The sequence below is a fragment of the Carcharhinus amblyrhynchos genome, chromosome 4, assembly GCF_965287045.1.
Source record: "Carcharhinus amblyrhynchos chromosome 4, sCarAmb.v2.hapA, whole genome shotgun sequence".
Classification (NCBI taxonomy): Eukaryota; Metazoa; Chordata; class Chondrichthyes; order Carcharhiniformes; family Carcharhinidae; genus Carcharhinus; species Carcharhinus amblyrhynchos.
In genome coordinates, this window is record NC_137327.1 from 47,944,567 (window position 1) to 47,967,150 (window position 22,584).

At 40.7% G+C, this 22,584-nt stretch overlaps 1 protein-coding gene across 5 annotated transcripts in view; it reads right to left on the reverse strand.

Annotated features, from left to right (window-relative positions):
- fhod1 (formin homology 2 domain containing 1) overlaps positions 1-5,848 on the reverse strand; it is a 329,870-nt gene extending 324,022 nt beyond the window's left edge. For all 5 annotated transcript variants that reach the window (XM_080187106.1, XM_080187105.1, XM_080187104.1 and 2 more), the window contains exon 1: positions 5,430-5,848. In XM_080187106.1, coding sequence (XP_080043232.1) covers positions 5,430-5,594 — 165 coding nt within the window. In that variant the 5' untranslated portion in view covers positions 5,595-5,848. The remainder of the gene's footprint in view (positions 1-5,429) is intronic.
- Positions 5,849-22,584: the final 16,736 nt, after the last annotated feature.

The window sequence follows — 22,584 nt, forward strand, 5'->3', positions numbered from 1 at the left end:
TACAAGCAGTGGACACTCTCCTCTCAATCCAATATGGTCAATTAAAATCAGTGAAGTCACTATTATATCTACAAGTATAACAACAGACATACAAATTGTTTACACCATATCCATTTACCTGAAAAATGCTTAGCTGTTCAATTATAGAAGCATTTGGAAAAAGCATTCTTAATTACAAAAGTCAATGTCTTTATAATGAACATTTGATTCATCTGATCTCTTGGACTAGTATAGATTGCTTGAGGGAATTGGAAAAGCGTTTTCCCAGAATATTGTTTTCCCAGATATTGTTGCAATTATTGAACATATTCACTTGTGAAATATTCTAGATGTTGATCATCTCTAGCTCACATAGCAAATTAGTATCAATGATAATATTACAAAGTGCATTGTATCGAAGTTAAAACGTATACTTCGTGTTTAGTATTGGAAAAATATTCAGTTATTTGAAAAGGTGCCATAAACAAGAGACACAATGCCTAACTCAGGTGAATATTTATTAATTACATTTGAAGTAAACTTCACAATTTAACTCCAAGCTCTTATACAACTTGTAAACAAATTGACTTTGTAGAGTGCATATTTTAAGAGACTGAGTTTAGATCTGTGCCATCACATCTGATTTCATCTTTAATGTCAATAGCAACCACTTCCACCATTTCTGACATCTCTCCACAAATGGTAGCTCCAACTAAGTAACACTCAATTCTTCAAGTGAAGGGATTTTATTGCACGCCATATCATTATTCACCGCATAACGACTATGGCCAGGAAGACAGCTTATGATGCTTTCTCCTCCTAAATTCAGGAGGGCGCAGACTAATTGTACAACTCTCACTGACCAACTTGGTACAGGTCATGACAGAGATTGAAGTTGAGAACTTTATGTCCTGGATAATTCAATATCATACATGACAGAGTACTGCAAAGCACTTCAAATAACTGATTAAATATCACTAACTGAGCGTACATATTAAGAGACATGAGGTGGTGGGAAGACAAATTTAGCAAAAATATCACAAGATATTATTAATTTAGTGAGGGAATCAACTTGTGTGTAGATTTGTAGATAACTTCCAGGAAAGCATGGTTGAGCCCCTTCATTTCAGATACCAATTTGCAACATTCAGGCTTGGGTGGTTAAGTTGCAATTAACATTCATGCAACATAAGTGCTGAACAATAACCATCTCCAACAAAGGGGAAATCTAACCATTTCCTTTTAATATTCAACGGTGTTACCTATTCTGAATCTCCCATTACCAACAACCTAGGGGTTAGCTTTTGACCCGAAACTTAATTGGGCCAGCCATATAAAAACGGTGGCAGGCCAGAGGCTAGAAATTCTCTGGTGAGTAACTCAGCACTGATTCCCCAAAGCCTGTCAAATCTACAAAGCACAAGTCAGGAGTGTTATGGAATATTCTCCACTTGCCTGGAAGAAGTCAAAAAATTTGACATCATCTAGGATAAAGCAACCCATATGATTGGCACTCCATTCACCACCATAAACTTTCACTCCCTTGATCACCAATGCACAGTGGCAGCAGTGTGTACTGTCAAAAAGATTCACTGCAGCAACTCACAAGGGTCCTTCAATAGTGTCTTCCAAGCCCGTGACCTCTACCACCTAGGATGGCAAGTTTAGTAGACACATGGGAACATGGCGACATGGTGGCACAGTGGGTAGCACTGCTGCCTATAACACCAGGGATCCAGGTTGAAATCTCACCTTGGGTGATGACATGGAGATGCACATTCTCCCAGTGTCTCCATGAGTTTCCTCCAGGTGCTCTGATTTCCTCCCATAATCGAAGGATGTGCAGGTTATGTGCACGCTAAATTGCCCATTGGTGTCCAAAAATGGGTGTAATCAGTGCACAGGATTATGGCGATGGGGCAGGAAAGTGGGCCTACGTATAGTGCTGTTCAAAGGATCAGTGCAGACTTGATGAGCTGAATGGCCTTCTTGTGCACTGTAGAGATTCTATGGATTCTAACACTACCATGTGCAAGTCCCCTTCCAAGTCATTCACCACCCTGACTTGGAACAATATCACCATTCCTTCACTATCATCGAGTCAAAATCCTGGAACTCCCTCTGAAACAGCATTGCAAGTGTGCCCACAGCTTATCAACTGCAGTAGTTCTAGAAGACAGTTCACCATCAACTTCTCAAGGGCAGTTAGGGATGGGCAACAAATGCTGCCCCAGTCAGCAACATCCAAACCCCAAGAATTATTTTTATTTTAAACTGAGTTTCCACTCCCTTAGCAGAAGGGTCAATAAATGTGCAGATCCTAAAATATTCAGTAGAAAAATTACAGTAAAGTTGGAGTTTTTTCACCCAGGAAGTCATTAGGGCTTGGAAATTCATTGCCTATATTTATAAAAATACCTTTAATGTAATAATATGCCCCAAAGTTCTTCATTGAAGTTATTATAAAACAAAGAACGATAGAATTGTAACCTACATGGTTATGGACTAAAATCCAGAAAACCGAATGAGGACAGATAGCTCTTTTGCAGCCAGCACAGACACAATGGACCAAATGGCCTCCTTTGATGCTGTAAATATTGTTGTTCTTCTGTTTCTTAAAGACAGCACATTTATTAACTCTGTACCCTTCTCTGGTAATGAGGCACAGAAGTTTGCATACATTTTTATACACTTGCTTCTTGTCCCCAACAAATTACCTATAGCAGAATAGTCAGCTCTCTTCTCACATGAGAAAGTTAAAAGCAGTTCATTTGTTTTGCAGTGGTCACGATGATACCAAAGTTGAGACTCTCTTTTCTGGGTTGATTTTCAATAATCTCACTCTGATTCCAGTTATATTGACCATCTTACATCCATGCAATACCAAAACCACTTTGCAGCTAGATGTAAACTGTCTGGAGGTTATAAACTAGTCTTAAGAACACAGTGTTTATGGGTCCACAAATGTATTGATGTTACACAGTAGCTAATTATAGACAGGAACTAATGACAAAAAGTCATTGTTGCGCAAATAGGGAGAGGTTATTAAGGTGGCTAAAGTATTATGTCAAAGTACAAAGAACTGCCTCAAAGAGGGGGTACACCAAATCACATTTTACAGCAAGTTACCCACTCAACCATTTTATCATAGGAAAGTGCCATGGGAAAGAGCTGCATTCTTGGGGGAGGGGGTGAAGAGAGCCACCTTGATTATTTACAAACACCACCAGGTTTGTGAACAAAACTGTCAAAAAACCCAGAAGCAGGTTACATTCTCTCCTCTATGTTGGAGGAAAGAATGAGTTATAGAGAGCAAAACAAAGAAAAACGCTTGCATTTATATAGCACCTTTCATGACAGGACGTCACAATGCATTTTACTGCTAATTAGCTACTTTATAAGCATAGTCACTACTATATTGGAGGAAATGCAGCAGTCAGTTTACACTTGGGGAAAGTCCCTATAATAACAATGAATGGATACCTGTCATTGGCTGCATGATAATGATTTGCACGCCCTGTGACCAACTCATGACAAGATCTTTTACGACATTCTGAGAGGATAAACAAACCATCAGTTTCATAGCTCAACCAAACAATACCTCTGGTAGTGTAGCACTTCCTCATTGCTGCACTAAACTGCTAGTCCTATTCAAGCTTCCAGAGTGGGATTTGAATTCACAACATCAAGACAAGAGTGCTCTCAATGCACAACAATACCTAACAAAACATTTTAAAATCAGGGATAATGCTTTTGAGCAAGAGTTTATAAAGTGTCCGGGAGAACCATAGAACCCATAAGTACAGAAGGAGGTCTTTCAGCCCATCAAGTCTGCACGGATCACAGTCCCACCCAGCCCTATTCTCACAACACTTAATCTATCAATCCCCTGACACTAGATCAATTTGACATTACCAATCTACCTAACCTACACATCTTTGGACTGTGGGAGCAAACCAGAGCACCCGGGGGAAACCCACGCAGACATAGGGAGGATGTACAAACTCCACATGGACCAAGGCTGGAATTGAATGCGGGTCCCTGGCGTTGAGGCAGCAGTGCTAACCACTGTACCACCATGCCACCCATAGGGAGCACAGGAAAACAATGGTTTTCCCATCAATGTCATTAATTTGTCAACAATGCCTGTAGGATGCTGTGTTTACAGTAGATTACAATATGTGCCAAGCTGTCCATATGGTCACCATATGATTATTATAACAATTCTTTTCATATCAGCATTGAGCTAGGAGGTGACAATCTAGCCCTGCCCTCAAAACTTTCAAAAAAATCACTGGTGTGGGACTGGAGTCACATATAAACCAGACCAGGTGAGGATGGCAGGCTTCAATTCTAAATCGACATTACTGAAACAATGAAAATTTACAATTCTCCAAACTTCATGGAAACCATTACTAATATCACATATCAATACTGGTTCACTAATGTCCTTTAGGGAAGGAAATTTGCCATATATACCTGGTATGGCCTACATGTGACTCGAGAACAACCACTTACAATGTCCCTCAAGGGCCATTAGAAATGGGCAGTAAAATACTGGCCCAGCCAGTAATGCCCACGTTCTGTGAAATAAAAATCAAAGTGATTAAAAATTCTCGAACTGTCAAAGTGGGATTTTAATTCATATTTCGTGCCTTAAGCGTAACCCAATATTGTACCATCCTATTCAGTATCTTAATCCATAGTCGCAGCAGCACACGTGCAGGATGTTAAATACTAATTAATACCAGAAGGTTCAAGTGACATTTGCAAATTGGTGCTGACATCATAAAGAGACAATTCCAACTAACACTTACAGGAACAAGGCATTTGATTCCAGCTAGCAGTCCTCAATGTACCAACGTTAATAACTTTTAAAGAGGTCCCCAATTATCTTGGAGAAGATCCACCAAGAACTCAACAAAGCATTCCAACATGGGAAAGAATGAACTAGAATGAAGGAATAGAATTGGAAACCACATTAGGCTGAATAATACTCCTTTAAAGGGTTTGAAAGATGCTGTCTGCTGGCGCCTTTGAAATGCTAATTGCACATTCCTGAATGTCCAAACGATTGTAGATAGCTGAGAAAGGGGTAAGGCCCCTTTAATGTCAAGTGTTTATGGACATTGACGCCACCAAAAAAGGAACCCAATTGTCTAATGAGAAGAGAATTTTTTTTAAAAAAGTGTAAATCGGATGGAGCTTTTTTTAAAACACATGATTTGAGGATGTGAGACTCGTGTTCTCGGATTATCAATGAAAGAAGCTCAGTTCGAAAGCTCGAGCCCCCTCCCCCATAAACACACCTGTAAGGAAATAGAGAAAGGGAGAGGGTACAGTTTTTTCCCCTAAAAAAAAAGTGTTTAATGACGTTTGTCTAAAAAGCGGACAAGTCAACCCCGAGGCAGAGTTCCGCTTCACAGTGCAGTAAGTTTGGAGAGACTCACCTTCAGCGGGGAGTCTAGCAGCTTGTGAACTCCCGCCACTTGGGCTATTAAAGGGATATTCTCGTAGAAATTGTAAGTCGGCGGTCTCCTGGGCTCGGGGAAGTTGGTGCAGATGAACGGGTCTATGTCATCCAGATACTGCACTCTGCACGTTATAGTCGCCATGGTCCCGAATTCAGAGCCTCCCCCTCCTCACAGTAAACTCAAGGAGGTGTGAAAGTGCCGCACACTTTGGCGACTGTCAGCAGTGAGGTGAAGTAAAAGTTGCCGTGATTCCACACAAGTCTCCTGGCATTAGATATTACATTGGCGACTCAAAAGCTCGACGCAACCAGGAAGTAGAGTGAGTCAGCCGCGTAGAAGAGGAGGGACGGCTTTAACAGTACATGTGTGTCACTGTGTGCGTTCACCGCTACCTCTCAGGCAGCTGGCGGGATCTTGTTGTTTTTGTTAAATTTAGCTGGTTGCTATTATGACCGGCAGTCCGAAAATAAACAGGGCGCCGAGTCGGACAGACCTGTTGTGCGCCTAGCCCTGCCGTAAATAATGAGTCATGTAGGACGAGAACAGGGATGTAGAGATGTTAAAGAACCAACTCCGCCGGAAGGTTTATGTATGAGCGGCTGCAAGCTCACTTCGTGTTGAGCGAGCCCAGCAACTGTGGTCCTGCCTCCAAGTGAGGCTTCCTGAGAGAGTGAGGGTGATAGTAGGAGGAGATGTGTCTCCCGACCAACATACCCCTAAACAAATACCGCCAAAAACAGGCTCACTGATCATTCACTTACTCAATCTTTGTGGGATCTCATTGTGCACGCAATATTCCCCCTGCATAACTGCATTTAACAATATTTTTGTATGATAATTGCAAGAAATGCAACTCTTTTCAATTATAATAACTCCAGGAGTGGGCTGCCAGGGAACAGTGTCTTTATTACACAAAATAAGCAATAACTGCAAGCCTGTGGTGAACACAACAGGTTCTAACCTGGACTAAATGATAATGGACACACTCAGGGTCCTGCTTTAAACAGGGCTAATCTTTTTGGTTTTTGCATTGCACATCATGAGGCATCCATCTCCACCACTCCGGATTCAGGGATCTGAAACTGATTCCCTTTCGATCAGCTGAGGGCAACAGAGGCCATCCCGTCCCTTCAGAACGGCATTCGCCTGTCTCTTAGGACTTGCTGTTCAACTGCTGTTCGCGCGAGACCCTTTTCCACTTTGGCCCCCAGAGTTCTTGTTTGAATATTTGCTATACCACCAAGATCTGCACCTGTGGTGGTTCCACCTAGGCCCATGCCCTGGGTTTCCGTGCTCACCACAGCGGCCCTCCTACTTGTCACGGCGTAGCGCTCTCGGGCTCTTAATTGCTGGTGACAGCTGGGTATGGGCCTGACGCTCCAGTGCCAGCCATTTTCAGGGCTCATTGATTCGGCAGATGAGTTGTTACACACTCCTTAACAGATTCGACTTCCATGGTCACTATCCGCTTTATACAGGGCTCGGTAAAGGAGCTCCACTTGGTTGGTTAATTATCATTCCTCAAGGAGTTTGTATCCAATGAGTCCTACTGGGAGGTGAATTAGTGATCCCCCCCGCAAGTCGTGGATTTATCAGACCAGTCCATTTTTAAGTTAGCGTTATTTTTTTAAAATATTTTTAAAAATATCACAACATAAAGATTATTCTGAGCATGCCAGTGTTTTGAATGTTTATCTCAGTTACCCTGACTCACAACATCTCTCCAGAAGTAACTGGTCATCATCCTGTCAAGTCCATAATGAAAATGAATTTGATGTGGCGATGCTGGCATTGGACTGGGGTGGGCACAGTAAGAAGTCTCTCAATACCAGGTTAAAGTCCAGCAGGTTTATTTGGAATCATGAACTTCCGAGCACTGCTCCTTTTATCAGGTGAATGGCTCACCTGGTGAAGGAGCAGTGCTTCAAAAACTCGTGATTCCAAATAAACCTGTTGGACTTTAACCTCGTGTCGTGAGACTTCTTACCAAAAGTGAATTTAACAGTGAAGCATATTTAACACTGATTGTTACAAAATTAATTTAAACTTTGAACTGTGACTTTTAAATTTTGATAAGGTAATCGTGATGAGTTTGGAAATATCCTGTTGGTGACACACATGACAGCCTTGCTTGTCCTACTGAATGTAAGCTGTTACTGGAAAAGTTTCATAATTACAGGACTGCAAGGATATTCAAAATAGAAACCTACTCATACCAATGTCCTTCTGAGAAAGGCACCAATTGCTCCTAACCAGTCTGATTTACGTATGACTCGAGTTTACCCTGTGTGGTGGACATGTAATGTTCCATTAAGTGGTTTAGGAAGCTAAACAACAGTTATAAAATCAATCATTATGTAAAAAGGCCCATTGCCGCCTTGTAAAGATTGGGTGGTGGTTAATAAATGGAGCATTACTTGGGTCACCCACATTCTTGAGAACAGCTTTTGTTTGAGTCCTATATGACTCTTCTCCCAGTTCCAAAGAGAAGTCATATCAGATTCGAAACATTAATTCCTGTTTCTCTCTCTACAGATGCTGGCAGACCTGCTGAGTTTTTCCAGCATTTTCTGCTCCCGATTTCCAACAAAAGCAACATTTTGCTTTTATTTTGCTGTAAAAATATTGGTTAAACACCTCCCACAGAAACTTGATTATAAGTTGACTTGCTTCAGAGATTTCATAATGACTTTGAGTTGATCCAGTGAATTGGAAACCAGGAAGGTTGGTGATTCTGGTCTGTGCTGACCACAACCTCTGGTTGGGCTGGGCTGAGTTGGCTGGAGTTTCTCTTGTATCTAGTGACCCCTGCTGGGAGGTTTTAAATTTGTAAATGCCCCTTCTGCTCAAATAGGCAGTGAAAACTCACTAGGAAAAAATCTAAATAATACTCCCTTACACAATGGACCAGAGGATGGCTGATGCACAAGCAATTATAACAAAGTAACTTGTCTTTGCATAGCACCTTTCATGACATTAGGATACTCCAACCGAATGAATTACTTTTTGAAGTGTAATAAATTTACTGGTAATAAAGAAGGCAAAAACAGGCTAATTTCATGGAACAAGGTTCCACAAATAGAAACAAAATAAATAAGCAGGTAACATCTTTTTGTAGTGTTGTTTGAGGGATATAATGCTATCTTAGATACCAAGGGCGGGATTTTATCGCCTTGCTCGTCCTGAAACCGTAAAATCCTGGCTGAGGTCAACAGACCTTTCCAATTTCTGCCCTTCACCAACTCCAATTCCCATGGTGGGCAGGGCGGTGAAGTTTCAGCCCAAACGTCTCATCCTACTTTAAATAGTCCTGTGTGATCTTTGCATCCATTTGAGAAAACAGATATACTTCACTGATGTGTCAGCCTAGTTTATGCTCAAATGGCTGGAGTAGGACTAAAATCCATAATCTTCTGACATTGTGGTCATCTGAAGCCTTTTGTGAACATTGGATCAGTGATTTTATCTTTATTTTTCGTTATGCTTTCTAACTTGTCACAATCTCGGCGAACAGTAACATATTGTAAAACAAAATAAAATCCCAGTTATTTATTAAAACAATGAAGCCACAAGGATCTACTATTTGAAAGAAAAAAAATTACCATACAGGAGTTGAACAAAGCAAACACAAAATACTATCTTGGATTTCGCCACTGCCCCCCCCCCCCCCCCCCCCACCACCACTCAAACGTCCATAATTAATACAAGGTAAACAATTAATTAGCAGGCAAACTGCAGTCAATTAGAAACTAAAGATGTATATAAATGGCTTGTACAACTAATGATGTGGAGATGCTGGCATTGGACTGGGGTAAACACAGTAAAAAGTCTGACAACACCAGGTTTAAGTCCAACCGATTTATTTGATAGTAAATTCACAAGCTTTCGAGGTTCCCCTCTTCATCAGGTGAGTGGCCATTCACTCGTGCAGTGAACCATAGAGACTTTTGACCCCTAGCTGCTCTCTCTCTTTCCTGGATCCTGACAGACTAACATCTCTTTCTGCTTCAGGGATATTTTAAGAACTCTTCCTCTCTCATCTCTCTTCTGCATGGCAATTGTACTTGGGCCTTGTACAGTTAGAAATGCTGATTAGCTATTCTTGAGAATCCAACTCCCTTTTATATTAGCAGCAAATGTACAGTTAAAGCATTTACAACATGCTCAACATCTTCCTGGGACTTTGGAGACTTAACTGCTTATGACCAACACAGATGCTTCTGTCATTGTCTCCAAGTGTGAACATCTTACACCTTTGGGCCTCCATTTAATCTTTAAGATCCCTGTCACTCAGGTCTGTTGTCAAGCAGACTTCATAACTGGCCATATGACCCCTTATTTCTACCCTAATTTAAAGACACAATCAAAGACATTACAACTTTATAAACTTCCTATTGTATTAAGGCAAAGAGAAAGAGAAGGGAGGGAAGTGACAACAAAAAAACATTAAAGCAGGTTCTCAACAATACTTTGTAAAAATTCTTACATGGGATGTGGGCATCGCTGCTGGGCCAGCATTTATTACCCATTCCTAATTGCCCCTGGTCTGAGTGACCTACTTGGTTTCAGAACAGTCAACCATATTGCTGTGGGCCTGGGGTCACATAAAGGCCAGACCAGGTAAGGACAGCAGATTTTCTCCCCTAAAGGACATTAGTGAACCAGATAGGATTTTACAACAATCAACAATAATATTCTGGTCAACATTTGACTTCTAATTCCTGATTCTTATTGAATTTAAATTTTACCATCTGCTGTGGCAGGATTCAAACCCAGCTCCCCAGAGCATTATGCTGGATTACAGGTGACAGGACCACAATGTCACCGCTTCCCCAAATTAGAGCACCTCAGATGATTAGGGAGTTAAGTACAGTGCTTGCTGTGATTATGAGCCACATACAATAAAGTTTCAGTCTTAATCCATAGTATAAACTGATCACCAAAAGCCAGCTGCAGGGCACACCGCAGACAGTTTTAGCTGTGGCTAAGTGGTAGCACTTGTGCCCCTGAGTAAAACGGTGCAGGTTCAAGTCTGACTCCAGAGGCTTGAGCACAGAATGTGGGCTAACCCCCTCAGTGCAGTCCTGACAAGGTGCTGCACTATCAGAGGTGCTATCACCTGTTAAACCAGGATGTTAAGCCAAACCCCTGTCTGTCCTCTCAAGTTGGCGTAAAAGGTACAATGGCACTAATTAAAGAGCTGAGATGTTCTCCCCAGTGTCCTGGCCAATTTTCATCCCTCAAATAATATCAGCAAAATCGATTATTTGCTCATTATCACATTGCTGTTGGTGGAAGCTTGGTGTGTAGGAATAGGTGTTTCTTACACTGAGACAGTGACTGTGCTCCAGTTATACTGCATTACTTGTCACACACTTTGGGACGTCATGAGTTTGTGAAAGATGTTATATGAAGACAAGACCTTCATTTCTTTCTTTAGGCTAAGCCAGTGAATAGTCAGCCAGACTTTGCTCCCTGGTGAGAATGATATCTGATCCAACTGTAAAGCTCTTTATAGAATAAATGACCAACATTAACTGCCTGAGTACACACAGGATGTCCACTTGGATGGGATATCACTGGATTTCCAGCACATTGCAGTATGAATCAGCACTGACAGGAAAAAAGAGAACCATAACAAAATATGTAGTTTAAAATATCAGACAGGAAATGGTAAAAAAAAGGAAATTTACTGATCTTAATCTCAAAATAGAGAGCTCAGTGAATTGACACAACATCTGCAAGCCACATTCAAAAGGGTCACAGTGATAGCATTAATCCTACAGCCTCATCTTCACCCCTATCCTTCCTTCAAACACCAGTCAGGATTGACAAATCTGTTTTATTACTTTGCAGTTCTGTAAACTAGGCTATTAATCCAACCAATTAACAAGTTACCGTCATTTGTGCAATACTGGAAAAGGTTGGAGGTATGACATATGAAATAAGAGCATGTGGTCCTTTGAACCTGCACCACTGTTCAGCAAGATCATGACTGATCTGTTTGTGTTTTGATTACCATAGTCCTATTTACACCTGATAACCTTTGATTCATTGCCAAATACCTTGGCGTTAAAAATATTCTGTGATACCACTTCCATTGCCTTCAGATGCAGAGAGTTTCAAAGTTTCACAATGCTCTGAAAGAGAAAAAACATCTCCTTATCTCTTGTCCACTCAGAGTGAGCCCTAATTTTAAACCAAGCCCCTTAGCTCTGGAGCTGGAGCATGCAGTTAACAGCAGTGATGAGAATTAGAAGAATAGAATGTGCAGTAACTGGAGAAGTTTGGAATGTGCGCTTATTGGGAAGGGTTTGAGACACCAAACATTATTAATGTAAAGAAAGGTCACATCATTTGTCCCATAGCCCTTGATAAGAAGAGATTTGACTTTTGGAAAAAAGGTGTAAAATCAGGACCAATTCTTCAAACTGGCCCCATTTTTTTTCCCAACTAGCTGGTTGGCACATGAGCATCAGCCTCTGCTTTGATTACATGGCAAGCACTTGGATCAGTCATGGTCCACCCTACAAAAGCAGCATAACAATTCTGGTGGCACAGTTTAAACCCACTAACTACTCCCATAGTTGGTGGTGCAATATTACAGTCAATTTCACCCACGATCGGGGCTATCCATAATCTCAGTCATTCAACAAAATTAACTGTAACATGTAGTGTATTATATATCTAAGTTATGTCAACTCAACATAATCAAAGAACAGTGGCAATATTATTAATAAAGTTCTGATCGTAGCAAAAACATACCGTTTAACAAGATAATCCATGGAGTAAAATATCTCTTGTGCCATCTGAATGGACGTTCTGTCTGGCAACTGCAAAGAAATTCAACATCTCATTGAGGAGCAGGTTTTATTTATGAAATTGTTTTTCTGTGCTTTCAAATATTGTTGCCTAACCCTCAATGTTGTTTTCAGGATCCTGCTATTGTTCTTTATCCTGGGAAATCCTTTTGACATTTGCAACTGTATAAACCCATGTCCTGGATGTGCCCAAATCCACTTCAAACTTACTTTGAAATGTTTTTTAAAAATCTGTTGCTTCTTTACCTCCCCTTAAGACTTTTATTTATTTTGGAGCAGGGTTCATTGTGCTGACTAATATTTGATAGCTTTCAGTGCAGCAAATGTTCATTTGTTGTCGAACTACAGGGGTTTACATCAGTGCTGCACCCGCTAAAACTGAAAACTACGCAAGGAATGGATAAATATCTACCGACAAGAAATCAAGCCTGTGACCTCCCTGATTGGAATAGCGGAATGGTTAGACAGGTTAGATTCAGAAAGAAGTTCCTGATGGTGTGGGAGTCCAGAACTAGGGGTCATTGTTTGAGTATAAGGGGATAAACCTTTTAGAACTGAAGAGCAATTTCTTCAGCCAGTGAGTGGTGAATGTGTGGAATTCACTACAACAGAAAGCAGTTGAGGCCAAAACGTTGCATGATTTCAAGAAGAAATTACATATAGGGGCAGCACACTAACACGGTGATTAGCACTGCTGCTTCACAGCTCCAGGGATCAGGGTTCAATTATAGCCTCAGGTGACTGTCTGTGAGGAGTTTGCACATTCTCCCTGTGTCTGCATGGGTTTCCTCCAGGTACTCTGGTCCCTTCCTACAGTCCAAAGATGTGCACATTAGGTTGATTGGTCATGCTAAATTGCCCCTCAGTGTCGAGGGGATTAGCACAGTAAATAGGTGAGGTTACAGGGATAGGGCCTGGGTGGCATTGTTGTCAGTACAGGCTCAATGGGCTGAATGGCTTCCTTCTGCACTGTAGGAATTCTATGATTCTATAGCTCTTGGGGATAAAGGGATCAAGGCATATGGGGAAAGAGGATCAGGGTATTGAATTTTGACAATCAACAATGATCATTATGAATGGTGGAGCAGATCCAAAGCTTCTATGTTGCACAATGTTTACTGAATCACAAACTGAGCTATGAAGGAAAACACTCTAGGGATATTTAATGTGAAGTGACAGTTTTAAAGAATGCAGACTAACAATACACAGGTCTGGCCATCTATAAGCAATGCAGCATCAGGATTGTTGTGATGTTTATTTTGCCATCTAATTTTTGAGAGGAATTGGCCAGTCACCAACCATAGGGTTCGAAGACTTTCAAAGAGCTTTCCTAAGTATAACAGTAGACTTGAAAACCCCATTCCAGTCAATAAAGAAAAACAGCTCAACTCGGAAATGCACTCAGAATTCTGGTATCTTTTATATTCTCAGGATGGTCCTCAGTACCTCACAGCTAGTTACTTTAGAAATATAATCATTTTTTTCAATGCAGACAATGAGGGTTACCGACTCTTATAACATTAATGACATGTATTATTGGTTGATTTGCTTTGCTAGTGGTGTTTGAGGGATGAATGTTGACCAGATGACTGGGAGAACTCCTCTATTCCTTTTAAGCATCATACTAAGGGCTCTTTACAGCTCTCTGAACAGACGGATGGAGCTTCAGCTTATCCGTAAAATTGCACCTATAACAACGCAGCACTCCCAGCCTAGATTATAAGCTGAAGTCCTGCAGTGTGGATTGAACCTGTGTCTTAAAGGTAAAACAAAGATATTGACACTAAGCTGACATGCAATGGTTTGATACCAAAAAGCCATTAGAGTTGCCCAAAAAATGACTACCACTGAAGAACCACAACTATCTGGAAAGATTCTACAGGCTGGGGCTCCCAGCCCTGAATAAGAAAACAAAGAAGGAGGCCAAAAATTATTTTAAAATGAAAATTGACAGGGGGTTCTACAGACTGGATGTGGAGAAACTTTCTTAACTTGTGGGTGAGGCCAGATCAACACTAAATACAAGATAGCTACTAACAAAGAATGAAAAAAGATACAGCACAGGAACAGGCCCTTTGGCCCTCCAAGCCTGCACTGATCATGTGTTCCTAACTAGACCATCTGTTTGTATCTCTCTATTCCCAGTCTGTTCATGTGGCTATCTAGATAAGTCTTAAAACAGATCAAATAAAGAATGCAAACAGGTCGAATAAAGATTGCATGAGGAATTTCTCTACATTGAGAGTAGTGCAACTGTTGGCATCTCCAACAGTTCTGGGGTCTGCCAGTAATGCACTGAAATGTCAACTTGGATTACACCGTCAAGTCTCTGGGATGAGATGTGTACCCAGGATCTTCTGTCTGAGGCAAATCACTGTCTAACAAGCATTTATTTCAAGTAAATAATTCAAATCATAATAAATTGCAGTGAATCTTTATCCAAGGTTTCACTTAAAGATTTTGAATGTTTGTATTTTATGAAATCTGCAGAATTCTGATCAAAGTTTTACTGCCACCTGTTGAATGAAAAATGTAAAGCAGGAGGGGGTAGTGTGTTGATACTCTGTACCACAATGTGGCAAGATTTGAAATCTCCTTGTAGATGGCTGACATTGTTGGCTTCTGCTTAGATCCACAGTCAGACCACAGGTTGGGTTTTTTTCAAGACAAAAATACTCTCCTTTATAAAAGTTATACTACTACATCAAGTAACAGTCCAAATTTGAGGGTGCATAAGTTGCAGAACAGTGTATGACCCACCTAGATGCCTCACTTTGTCTTCTCTAGGTAGCATTCTGAATTATTTGAGTCACTGAACCACAGCTGAGTATTGTTATTTTGTAACTATGAGTCAGGCAAAGAATCAGGCCCCAAGTCTCCCTCAGAACAAGAATCAATTCCACACTGTCAGTGTTATTCTGAATCACATGTCAACTGTCTAGGCCATCTGAGACATTCGGCCCACCTGGTGCATAAAGAAGCCTTAGATTAAATTTGCCAACAAAATCTTTGATAGCTTGAATAACCAATTACCCTGAGGCAAGCCATCATTTCTGGTTAGTCATTGGATGGCGCAGTGAACTTGGGGTGACCTGAAGCTATTCTTTGTTATGTATAAATAACTGCCTAAACATTTTGGGTCTCAGGGTAATAAGGAGGTTTGAGTTATTTGCGGGCCTGTTGTGTCAAACAGTAAGCCTCTAGCTGTTTAAGTTACACTTCTCCAGAGGTTGTTGAGAGGAACTGCTCTGTGGTGAGCCTCTCCCAAGTTCTTGTTGAATGCTTCATGATTGAACAAAACCACACACTCTCACGAGACATGATTAATATGTCACTCATTTCCTAATGATTAAAATTATGGCCTTCATCTCCCTCACCCATAACAAAATGGATGATTCCCAATGTTGTTTCAACACTGACATTCGAGCAAAGTAAACAAGGCAGCACTTCTGCTGCTAGAGGTGACGTATCATCAAAAGAGGTAGAGCTGGCTTATGGGCCTGACAGTTGTTAACAGCAGCATAAAGGATTGTAGTCAGACATATTTACTGCTTCGACCACTGCTAATCCAGACATTGAAACTTGAGCCATTCAGTCCAGTGAAGTGATTAAATTCTTACTACCCAGACACAAATGATTCACATAAGTGCCTCAGCACTAAAAGCATTGAAACTTTCCTCAGAACAGGGACCTTGCAGGTTGTCTCCAACTGAACCATTTATTAAAATGGTTGTAAATGCAACTGAACTTGAAAGTGACAAATCCTCATAATAACCCTGAATGTCTTATACAATTGTGGATAGGGTTGCCAACCCTCCAGGATTGGCCTGGAGTCTCCAGGAATTGAAGATCAATCTCCAAGACACTGCTGTGTGAAACCCTGGAGAAAAATCATAGGGATATAAAAAAAGATTTTTTTTTGAACATTTTCTTTATCAGATATAAAAATATTAAAAATGGGGGGGGGGAGGTGGGGAAACAGGATGGCTGCTGGTTGACAGTTGAGCATCATCCAATTGGTTAATAAGTCTTTTTGTTTTCTGATTAGCATAGGAAGGCAGTTCGTCACAAGGATGGACATGTTGGGCGACCAAAGGCTGGAGCACGAGAACAAGCCATGTGACAAAACCTCCAGGAATACAGTTGGCAACCCGAGTAGAGAAAGGAGGACTGTAATAAAATCTAGAACATTTTGCACAAGAACTTCAAAAAAGCGTCTGATAAAATTTCATATGAAAGGCAATTAGTTAAGTTTGAAATTTGCAGGAAGACAGGGTAAATCTTGGAAATGGATAGGAAATTGATTGGAGGTAGAGAATAACTAGCACTTTGAGGATAAGACTAAACAGTCTACGCTCAGGAACAGTGCTGGACTCCCTATATAGCTGATTCAATGTCAACTGACTGCATTTGAGAAGGACATCAGATTTGGGAAATAAGATAATCAAAGTTGGCAGTTCAGAATAAACGGACAGAAAAATTGCAGATGACATTTAATGCATCCATTACAAAGTGTTACATGTAGAAGGGAAGATCAGGAGCCACATTCCAAGAATGTTGCTGAAATGCCCAAGGATGGCATTAGGAAACACTAAGAAGCCTCAATAGCCTCAACATGTCCAGCCAATGCCAACCTGCAATTGAGATAGCAAAATCATACAAGTCAGGGAAAGTGATGTTCAAACTAGACCTTACTTCTGTGTCCAGCTCTGGATGCCAAAACAAAGGGAGGCGTTAAAGAATTACAGAGAGTGTACAGAAGAAACACAAGATTGGTCCCTAGTATCTGAACCCTGAGTTATATGGAAAGATTGGAGAAACCTGGGATCTTCAGCCTTTAGCACATCCCAGAAGTGATTGTATAGAAGCATACAAGATGGTTCTTAGTATGGAAAGAAATACGAATCCAAAAAGTTACTTTTGGAATAAATTGTATAAGATAAGGGGACACAGGTATAGATTCATAAAAGGAAAATTGAAATAATTACAGGGAATTCCTTTTCCGAACAAAGAGTAGGCAGAATGCATTTCCTTGGTTACCATTGTTACCAACCATCCGTTCTGTGCAAAGATTAGCATTTCTTGCCCCGATTTGCATGACTTGGAACCTAAAAGCACCCGACTCTGAATCAGCTTAACATGAGCACACACATATAATCACTGAGGATGATTTATGATCCATTACTTGGCAACCTTAGCTGCCCAAGGATCAGCTGTTTACTCGGCAACGTAGCCAGATTTTTGTGAAAAGGAAAGTGAGTCAGATACATTTCATTTACACACAAGTATCTCAACACTGCTTCATTGTATATATTGAATTACTCACATTTTGAAATGCTGAGAGTTGTCAGTCTAATACTCATTTACAAAATAACTCAGGTTTTGGATAATTGGGAGGTAACTTTATATGCGAAAAGAATTAGAAGGCTCATTTTCAATCTAGCTTTGACAGCTAAATTGCAAAGTAGCACAATGGATGAATGCACAGAAATGTCAGTACTTTATCATACTTTAATTATAAAAATGATTTTGTACTTGGGGCAGTTCATAAGCTCTGTTTTTTGGGTGGTTTCGATATCTCAAAGAGAGGACTCAACTGAGAAGAACCTGGAAAAGAGCTGGTAAATGTTACCAGAAACTCCAATGTTAGTAATCCATTAAATGTCAATTTTCTGTCAAAAGCGATGATTAATCTGAAATGCTAAATGGATTTACAATGTAGTAGAACATTGCAATAAACTATTATGCAAACTATGAAACTTATAAACTGTTGCCAAAAGATATTTCATCTGAAGGGAAAGGTGTATTGAGTTTTAGGTTGTGTTTGGATTATTCTGCAATTACTTTCCCTTGGATGAGAGATTTGTTGAAGCTTTTTACCAACTGATTGCAATGAATGGAATCATCATGCCACCTTTGGAAAGGAAAACAGTGTGTGTGCATACTTCTGGAAAAGTTTCTCCGGATTAAATTCGAAACTGGGATCTTTAGAATCTGCACTGAGTTTTTTGAATTATTTTTATTACTATTGATTCTCATGATATGGGTAACCCTGGCAAGGCTGTCATTGATTGCCCATTTCTAGTTACATTGGATTTGATAGAATTGAATGACCTGCCAGGCCATTTCAGAGGCACAACATTAACGTGTGCCTTGTGTTACATAGAAGCACAACTTGGTAGTGCCTCTAAAACACAGTAGTGAATTTTTACGACAATCCATTAGATCGATGATTATATTTTACTGATATAAGTTGTTTATTTCCAAATATTTCTTTTAACATGTTACGATCCCAGCTTATGTTACTACTGGACAAGTCAGACCCTGGGATAGCACCTAGCTTGATAGATCCTAACTTTGTTTTTGCTTAGAAATGAAGATGAACAGAATAATAGGACTGCCACTGAACTTCTAATACAAGAATAAAACATTTATTAAAGAGAAGTTTAACAATAATACATTCCTTCATCTCAGCTATACCTTTAGAGATATATACAGATTTGTAAAGATATCACAAGTTTCAAAATCTATCTTATACTCTAATGTTCTCAGTAAGTGCACAGCCCATGTGGAGCAATAGGTGAAATGTGGTCAGACACAATGAATCATGAATTGTCCTCAGATATTATACGTGTACTCATGCTAAAATGATTCAGATTTGGGTGCTTTTACACACCAGTGTGAATGCAGGGAAGTAATGCTGATCTCTGCACAAAGAGTAGATGGTTGGTAACAATGGCTATCAGGGAAATGCATTCTGGTCACTCTATGTGAGGAAGAGCTTCATTGTTATCATCCTCAATTTGTATCTTGTGTCCTCTTATCTTACTCAAACAATTTATTCCAATTTTCTGGATTAGTTTTTTCCATACTAAGAACTATCTTTTATGCTTCTATACAATAACTTCTGGGATGTGCTGAAGGCTGAAAAATCCCAGGTTTCTCCAATCTTTCGATATAACTCAGGATTCTGATACTAGGCACCAATCTTACGTTTCTTCTCTTCTCTGCACTGAAACCAAGTGACAGAGGTCACTGAAGACAACTTTTGTGGATTTCTCATTAAAACACACCCCCACCCCCCAGATGCTTGTCATGCTGCACGAGTCAAATGGTCTCACTGGAACTCTGACATCCACACGAGTGTTTCCAAACTCCACTCTCAAAGAACATACCTTGGAATCTTCTCCAAAACAACACTTTCTCTTGATGTCTTCAGTCAGAATCCACCTCCAGAACTTCAATGTCTCTTTCTGATACTCCTCTGCCCTGGATTGCCACATGCATTCAAGCTTCCGCGTAACTTCTCAGGCACCCAGCCACAGCAACAAACACCATTGCTTCATAGGGTGCATTAAGGTGTCTGCAAACTTTTGATTTACCTCAGATACCTGGCTTCTCATCTAGTAGACTTCAAATCTGTTTCTATAACTCAGAGCCCCTTCTTAGCTTTTTCCTTTAACTTCACTCAGCAGCACCTTGTTCAGCTTCCTGTTCTTTGTTCCTTTAACTTAACTGTGTTCCTGAGACATTCTTTTGTCCCATTTTTGTTCTTTTGTTCTCATCCTGTCCAGCTTCTCTTCATTCTAGCTACAATTAACTCAAAAGTTTTTTCTGTCTCAGCATAGCCCCAGTTGCTAAACAACCACCTAGTTTTTCTTTCAATCCTATTTGCTTTCACGTTGTAAACCCTCACGACCATGCAGCCATCCAAACCAACCTGAAGTCATTAAACTTTTCAAATACATAAACGCAAAATGAAACTTAGTGATATCTATGCCTTATTTTGAATGCTCACAAAATACAAATATATATATTTTAAACTACCACCATTTCCTGACAGGCTGCATTCAAATTCTCAACCAGGGATCTTAATTCCTTCTCTCAAAGTAATAATCAAAGTATTACTTCAGTAACATAACCACAACACTACTTGATTCTAAATGGTTTACACAGTCTTCTTTTGCACATTTGAAGACCTCACAGAAAAAAAGAGTATAAGCATGACAATTACGAAGTGGCAATTAATCAATTTTTTAAATTTAAATTTAAGAACTATGAGGCTGAGCATATTTAAGGCTATTGGTGTTTCAGGCCAGAGGCCACTGGTAACAAGTGATCCAGCAGATCTCTGTGAAAGTTAATAATGTCTGAGCATAGCATTGCTTAAATACAAGGGTTATAAAACTCAGTTCCTTAGTTTCCTTTGTTGGTGTTACAAGTGATATTTTGTCTCCAAAATAGAGTCTATAGCATGAGGGCACCCTACTGGCTGTTGCTGAAATTGTAGAAGTTTTTGTGACTTCTGAGTTGTTTAAAGTTGCCAAAATCTACATGGAGTGGTGTGGTATGTGTTGAAGGACATGGTCTTGACTTTCAGTATTCTGCACAAGTCACTTGTTTCCGTAGTGCACTTGTTAGCATCCCCCCAGACTACAACATGACAGGAAGTAAAATAGGCAACACAGAAAAGGACAACCTCTGGGAGAGAGAGAAGGAAAGTGGAGGGCATGGGGAAGGGGAGAGAGATTGGCAGGAGAATACCTTTCCATAGGAGACCATGGGCCTGATTTTACCACCAAGGTGCAACCGTTTTCAGGTGCAAAAACTTGGTAAAGTCTGGTGTGCCCCGGGTGGCACGATCCATGCCCACCTCCACGCTAGTTCTCCCTTTACCAAGGCCTGAAAATGGCAGCGTTTGGGACCGTGCCCGAAATGGCATGATGGCCATTTAAGTGCATTAGCATGCATTTAAATTAAGTTAATGGGCTGCACACCCAACCTTACTGGCAATTCCCCCTTTACCACCAGGTTCGGCCATGTAGAATCGGCGTGAAACAGACATCATCCACAGAAGTCCGATTCAGGCACTCCAGTTAGTGAGGAGGTAAGTGCCGAGTGTCCAATGGCTTTCTTCTTGATATTGGTGGGGTGGGTGGTCCGATGGCTCTCTGCTTGAAATCAGTGTGGGGGTGTGAAGGGTCCACTGCCACTCTGCCTGTGATCAGTGAGGGGGAAGTGGGGGGAGGGGTCCACAATTGGTCTGGGTGGCAGAGTGGGTGGGGGTGGGGTGATGTCTGTGGGGGCCAGGGGGAGGCATTATCTGGCCCAGAAGCAGGGGAGCCACATTCTATTTTTTTTTTGTGTGCATGCACAGTTGGAGGCACCAATCAAAGCTTGCAGGATTTTGGGCGTATTAAGCCATGGCCACAGGCTTTGACAGTGCAATTCAGAATTGCTGATATTTTTTCAGGAAGAGCGCATATGGGGGCACCTAAGAACAGGCCTAAAAGTCGGATCTGAAAAACTTCCAGTTTCCAGTCTGCCCAGCACTTAAGAATCAAAATGGTAAAATAGGACCCCATATCTGCAAAGGATGTTCAGGGAGCAACTCTTCAACCTGAACCTCATGAAGAATGTGCCTATTTTATTATTGGCAATGGAGGGCACCCTTGATAAGAATTTGCATCACCTTCCTCCATATGATCTAACTCAATGACGAGGTAATCAGACACCAACTGGAGAATGTTGGGCTTTCAGTTGGACTAAGTCCCCAGCAGGTGCAAATTGTTTTAGGTGGCTAAATAATGAGTTTAATTGCCTTACCAGGAAAGTTTCATGCATTGTACCCTTCCCACCACTCACTTAATGCAGGATAGCTTCCCACCACTGGCAGTCAGGCACATGGCCTCCCATGCAATTCTGCAAGCCCACCCACTCTAACAGGCACCACTAAATCCAGCTCTGTGTCAGATGTCTTCGCTAAGACTGTCCTCATCAAAATTTGCCCCTCACTGCAGCCTCATAGCAGAGCGAGGACAGCATTGACATTGACTGTGAAGGTGCTGGTGAATTTTTATGAAAACATCTCCTTCCAGCATTCCTCCATGTTTGCTTTGTTATTGGTGGAAGGTGTTACTGATAATGCTACTGATAGGTAGGACTTGAACATGTATTAAAATTCTCATGATCCTGAATTCTCACTATCTTGTGTTGTCAGAGATGATCAGGGCCCAGTGTTTGCCACAGCGATGGGCTGATTGTGGCTGGGCTGCTTTGCTTTGTCCTTTGTAGGTAGAATTCAAATATAAAGTGAATTGTGTGCTGAAGAAAGGATTTCTCTCCAGTCCTTTTTATTCCCTCAGCAACTAGCTAGACAAATGTCTTAAGACTTTTAAATTACTTACTGGCTTTATCACATTATGCATTATTCACAAGAGACGCTACCTGTTAAACATAAGTGTTGAACCACATAAACAGCACATTACAACAGTATAGCATGTTGAAATTCTGTTTAATAGGGACATTGA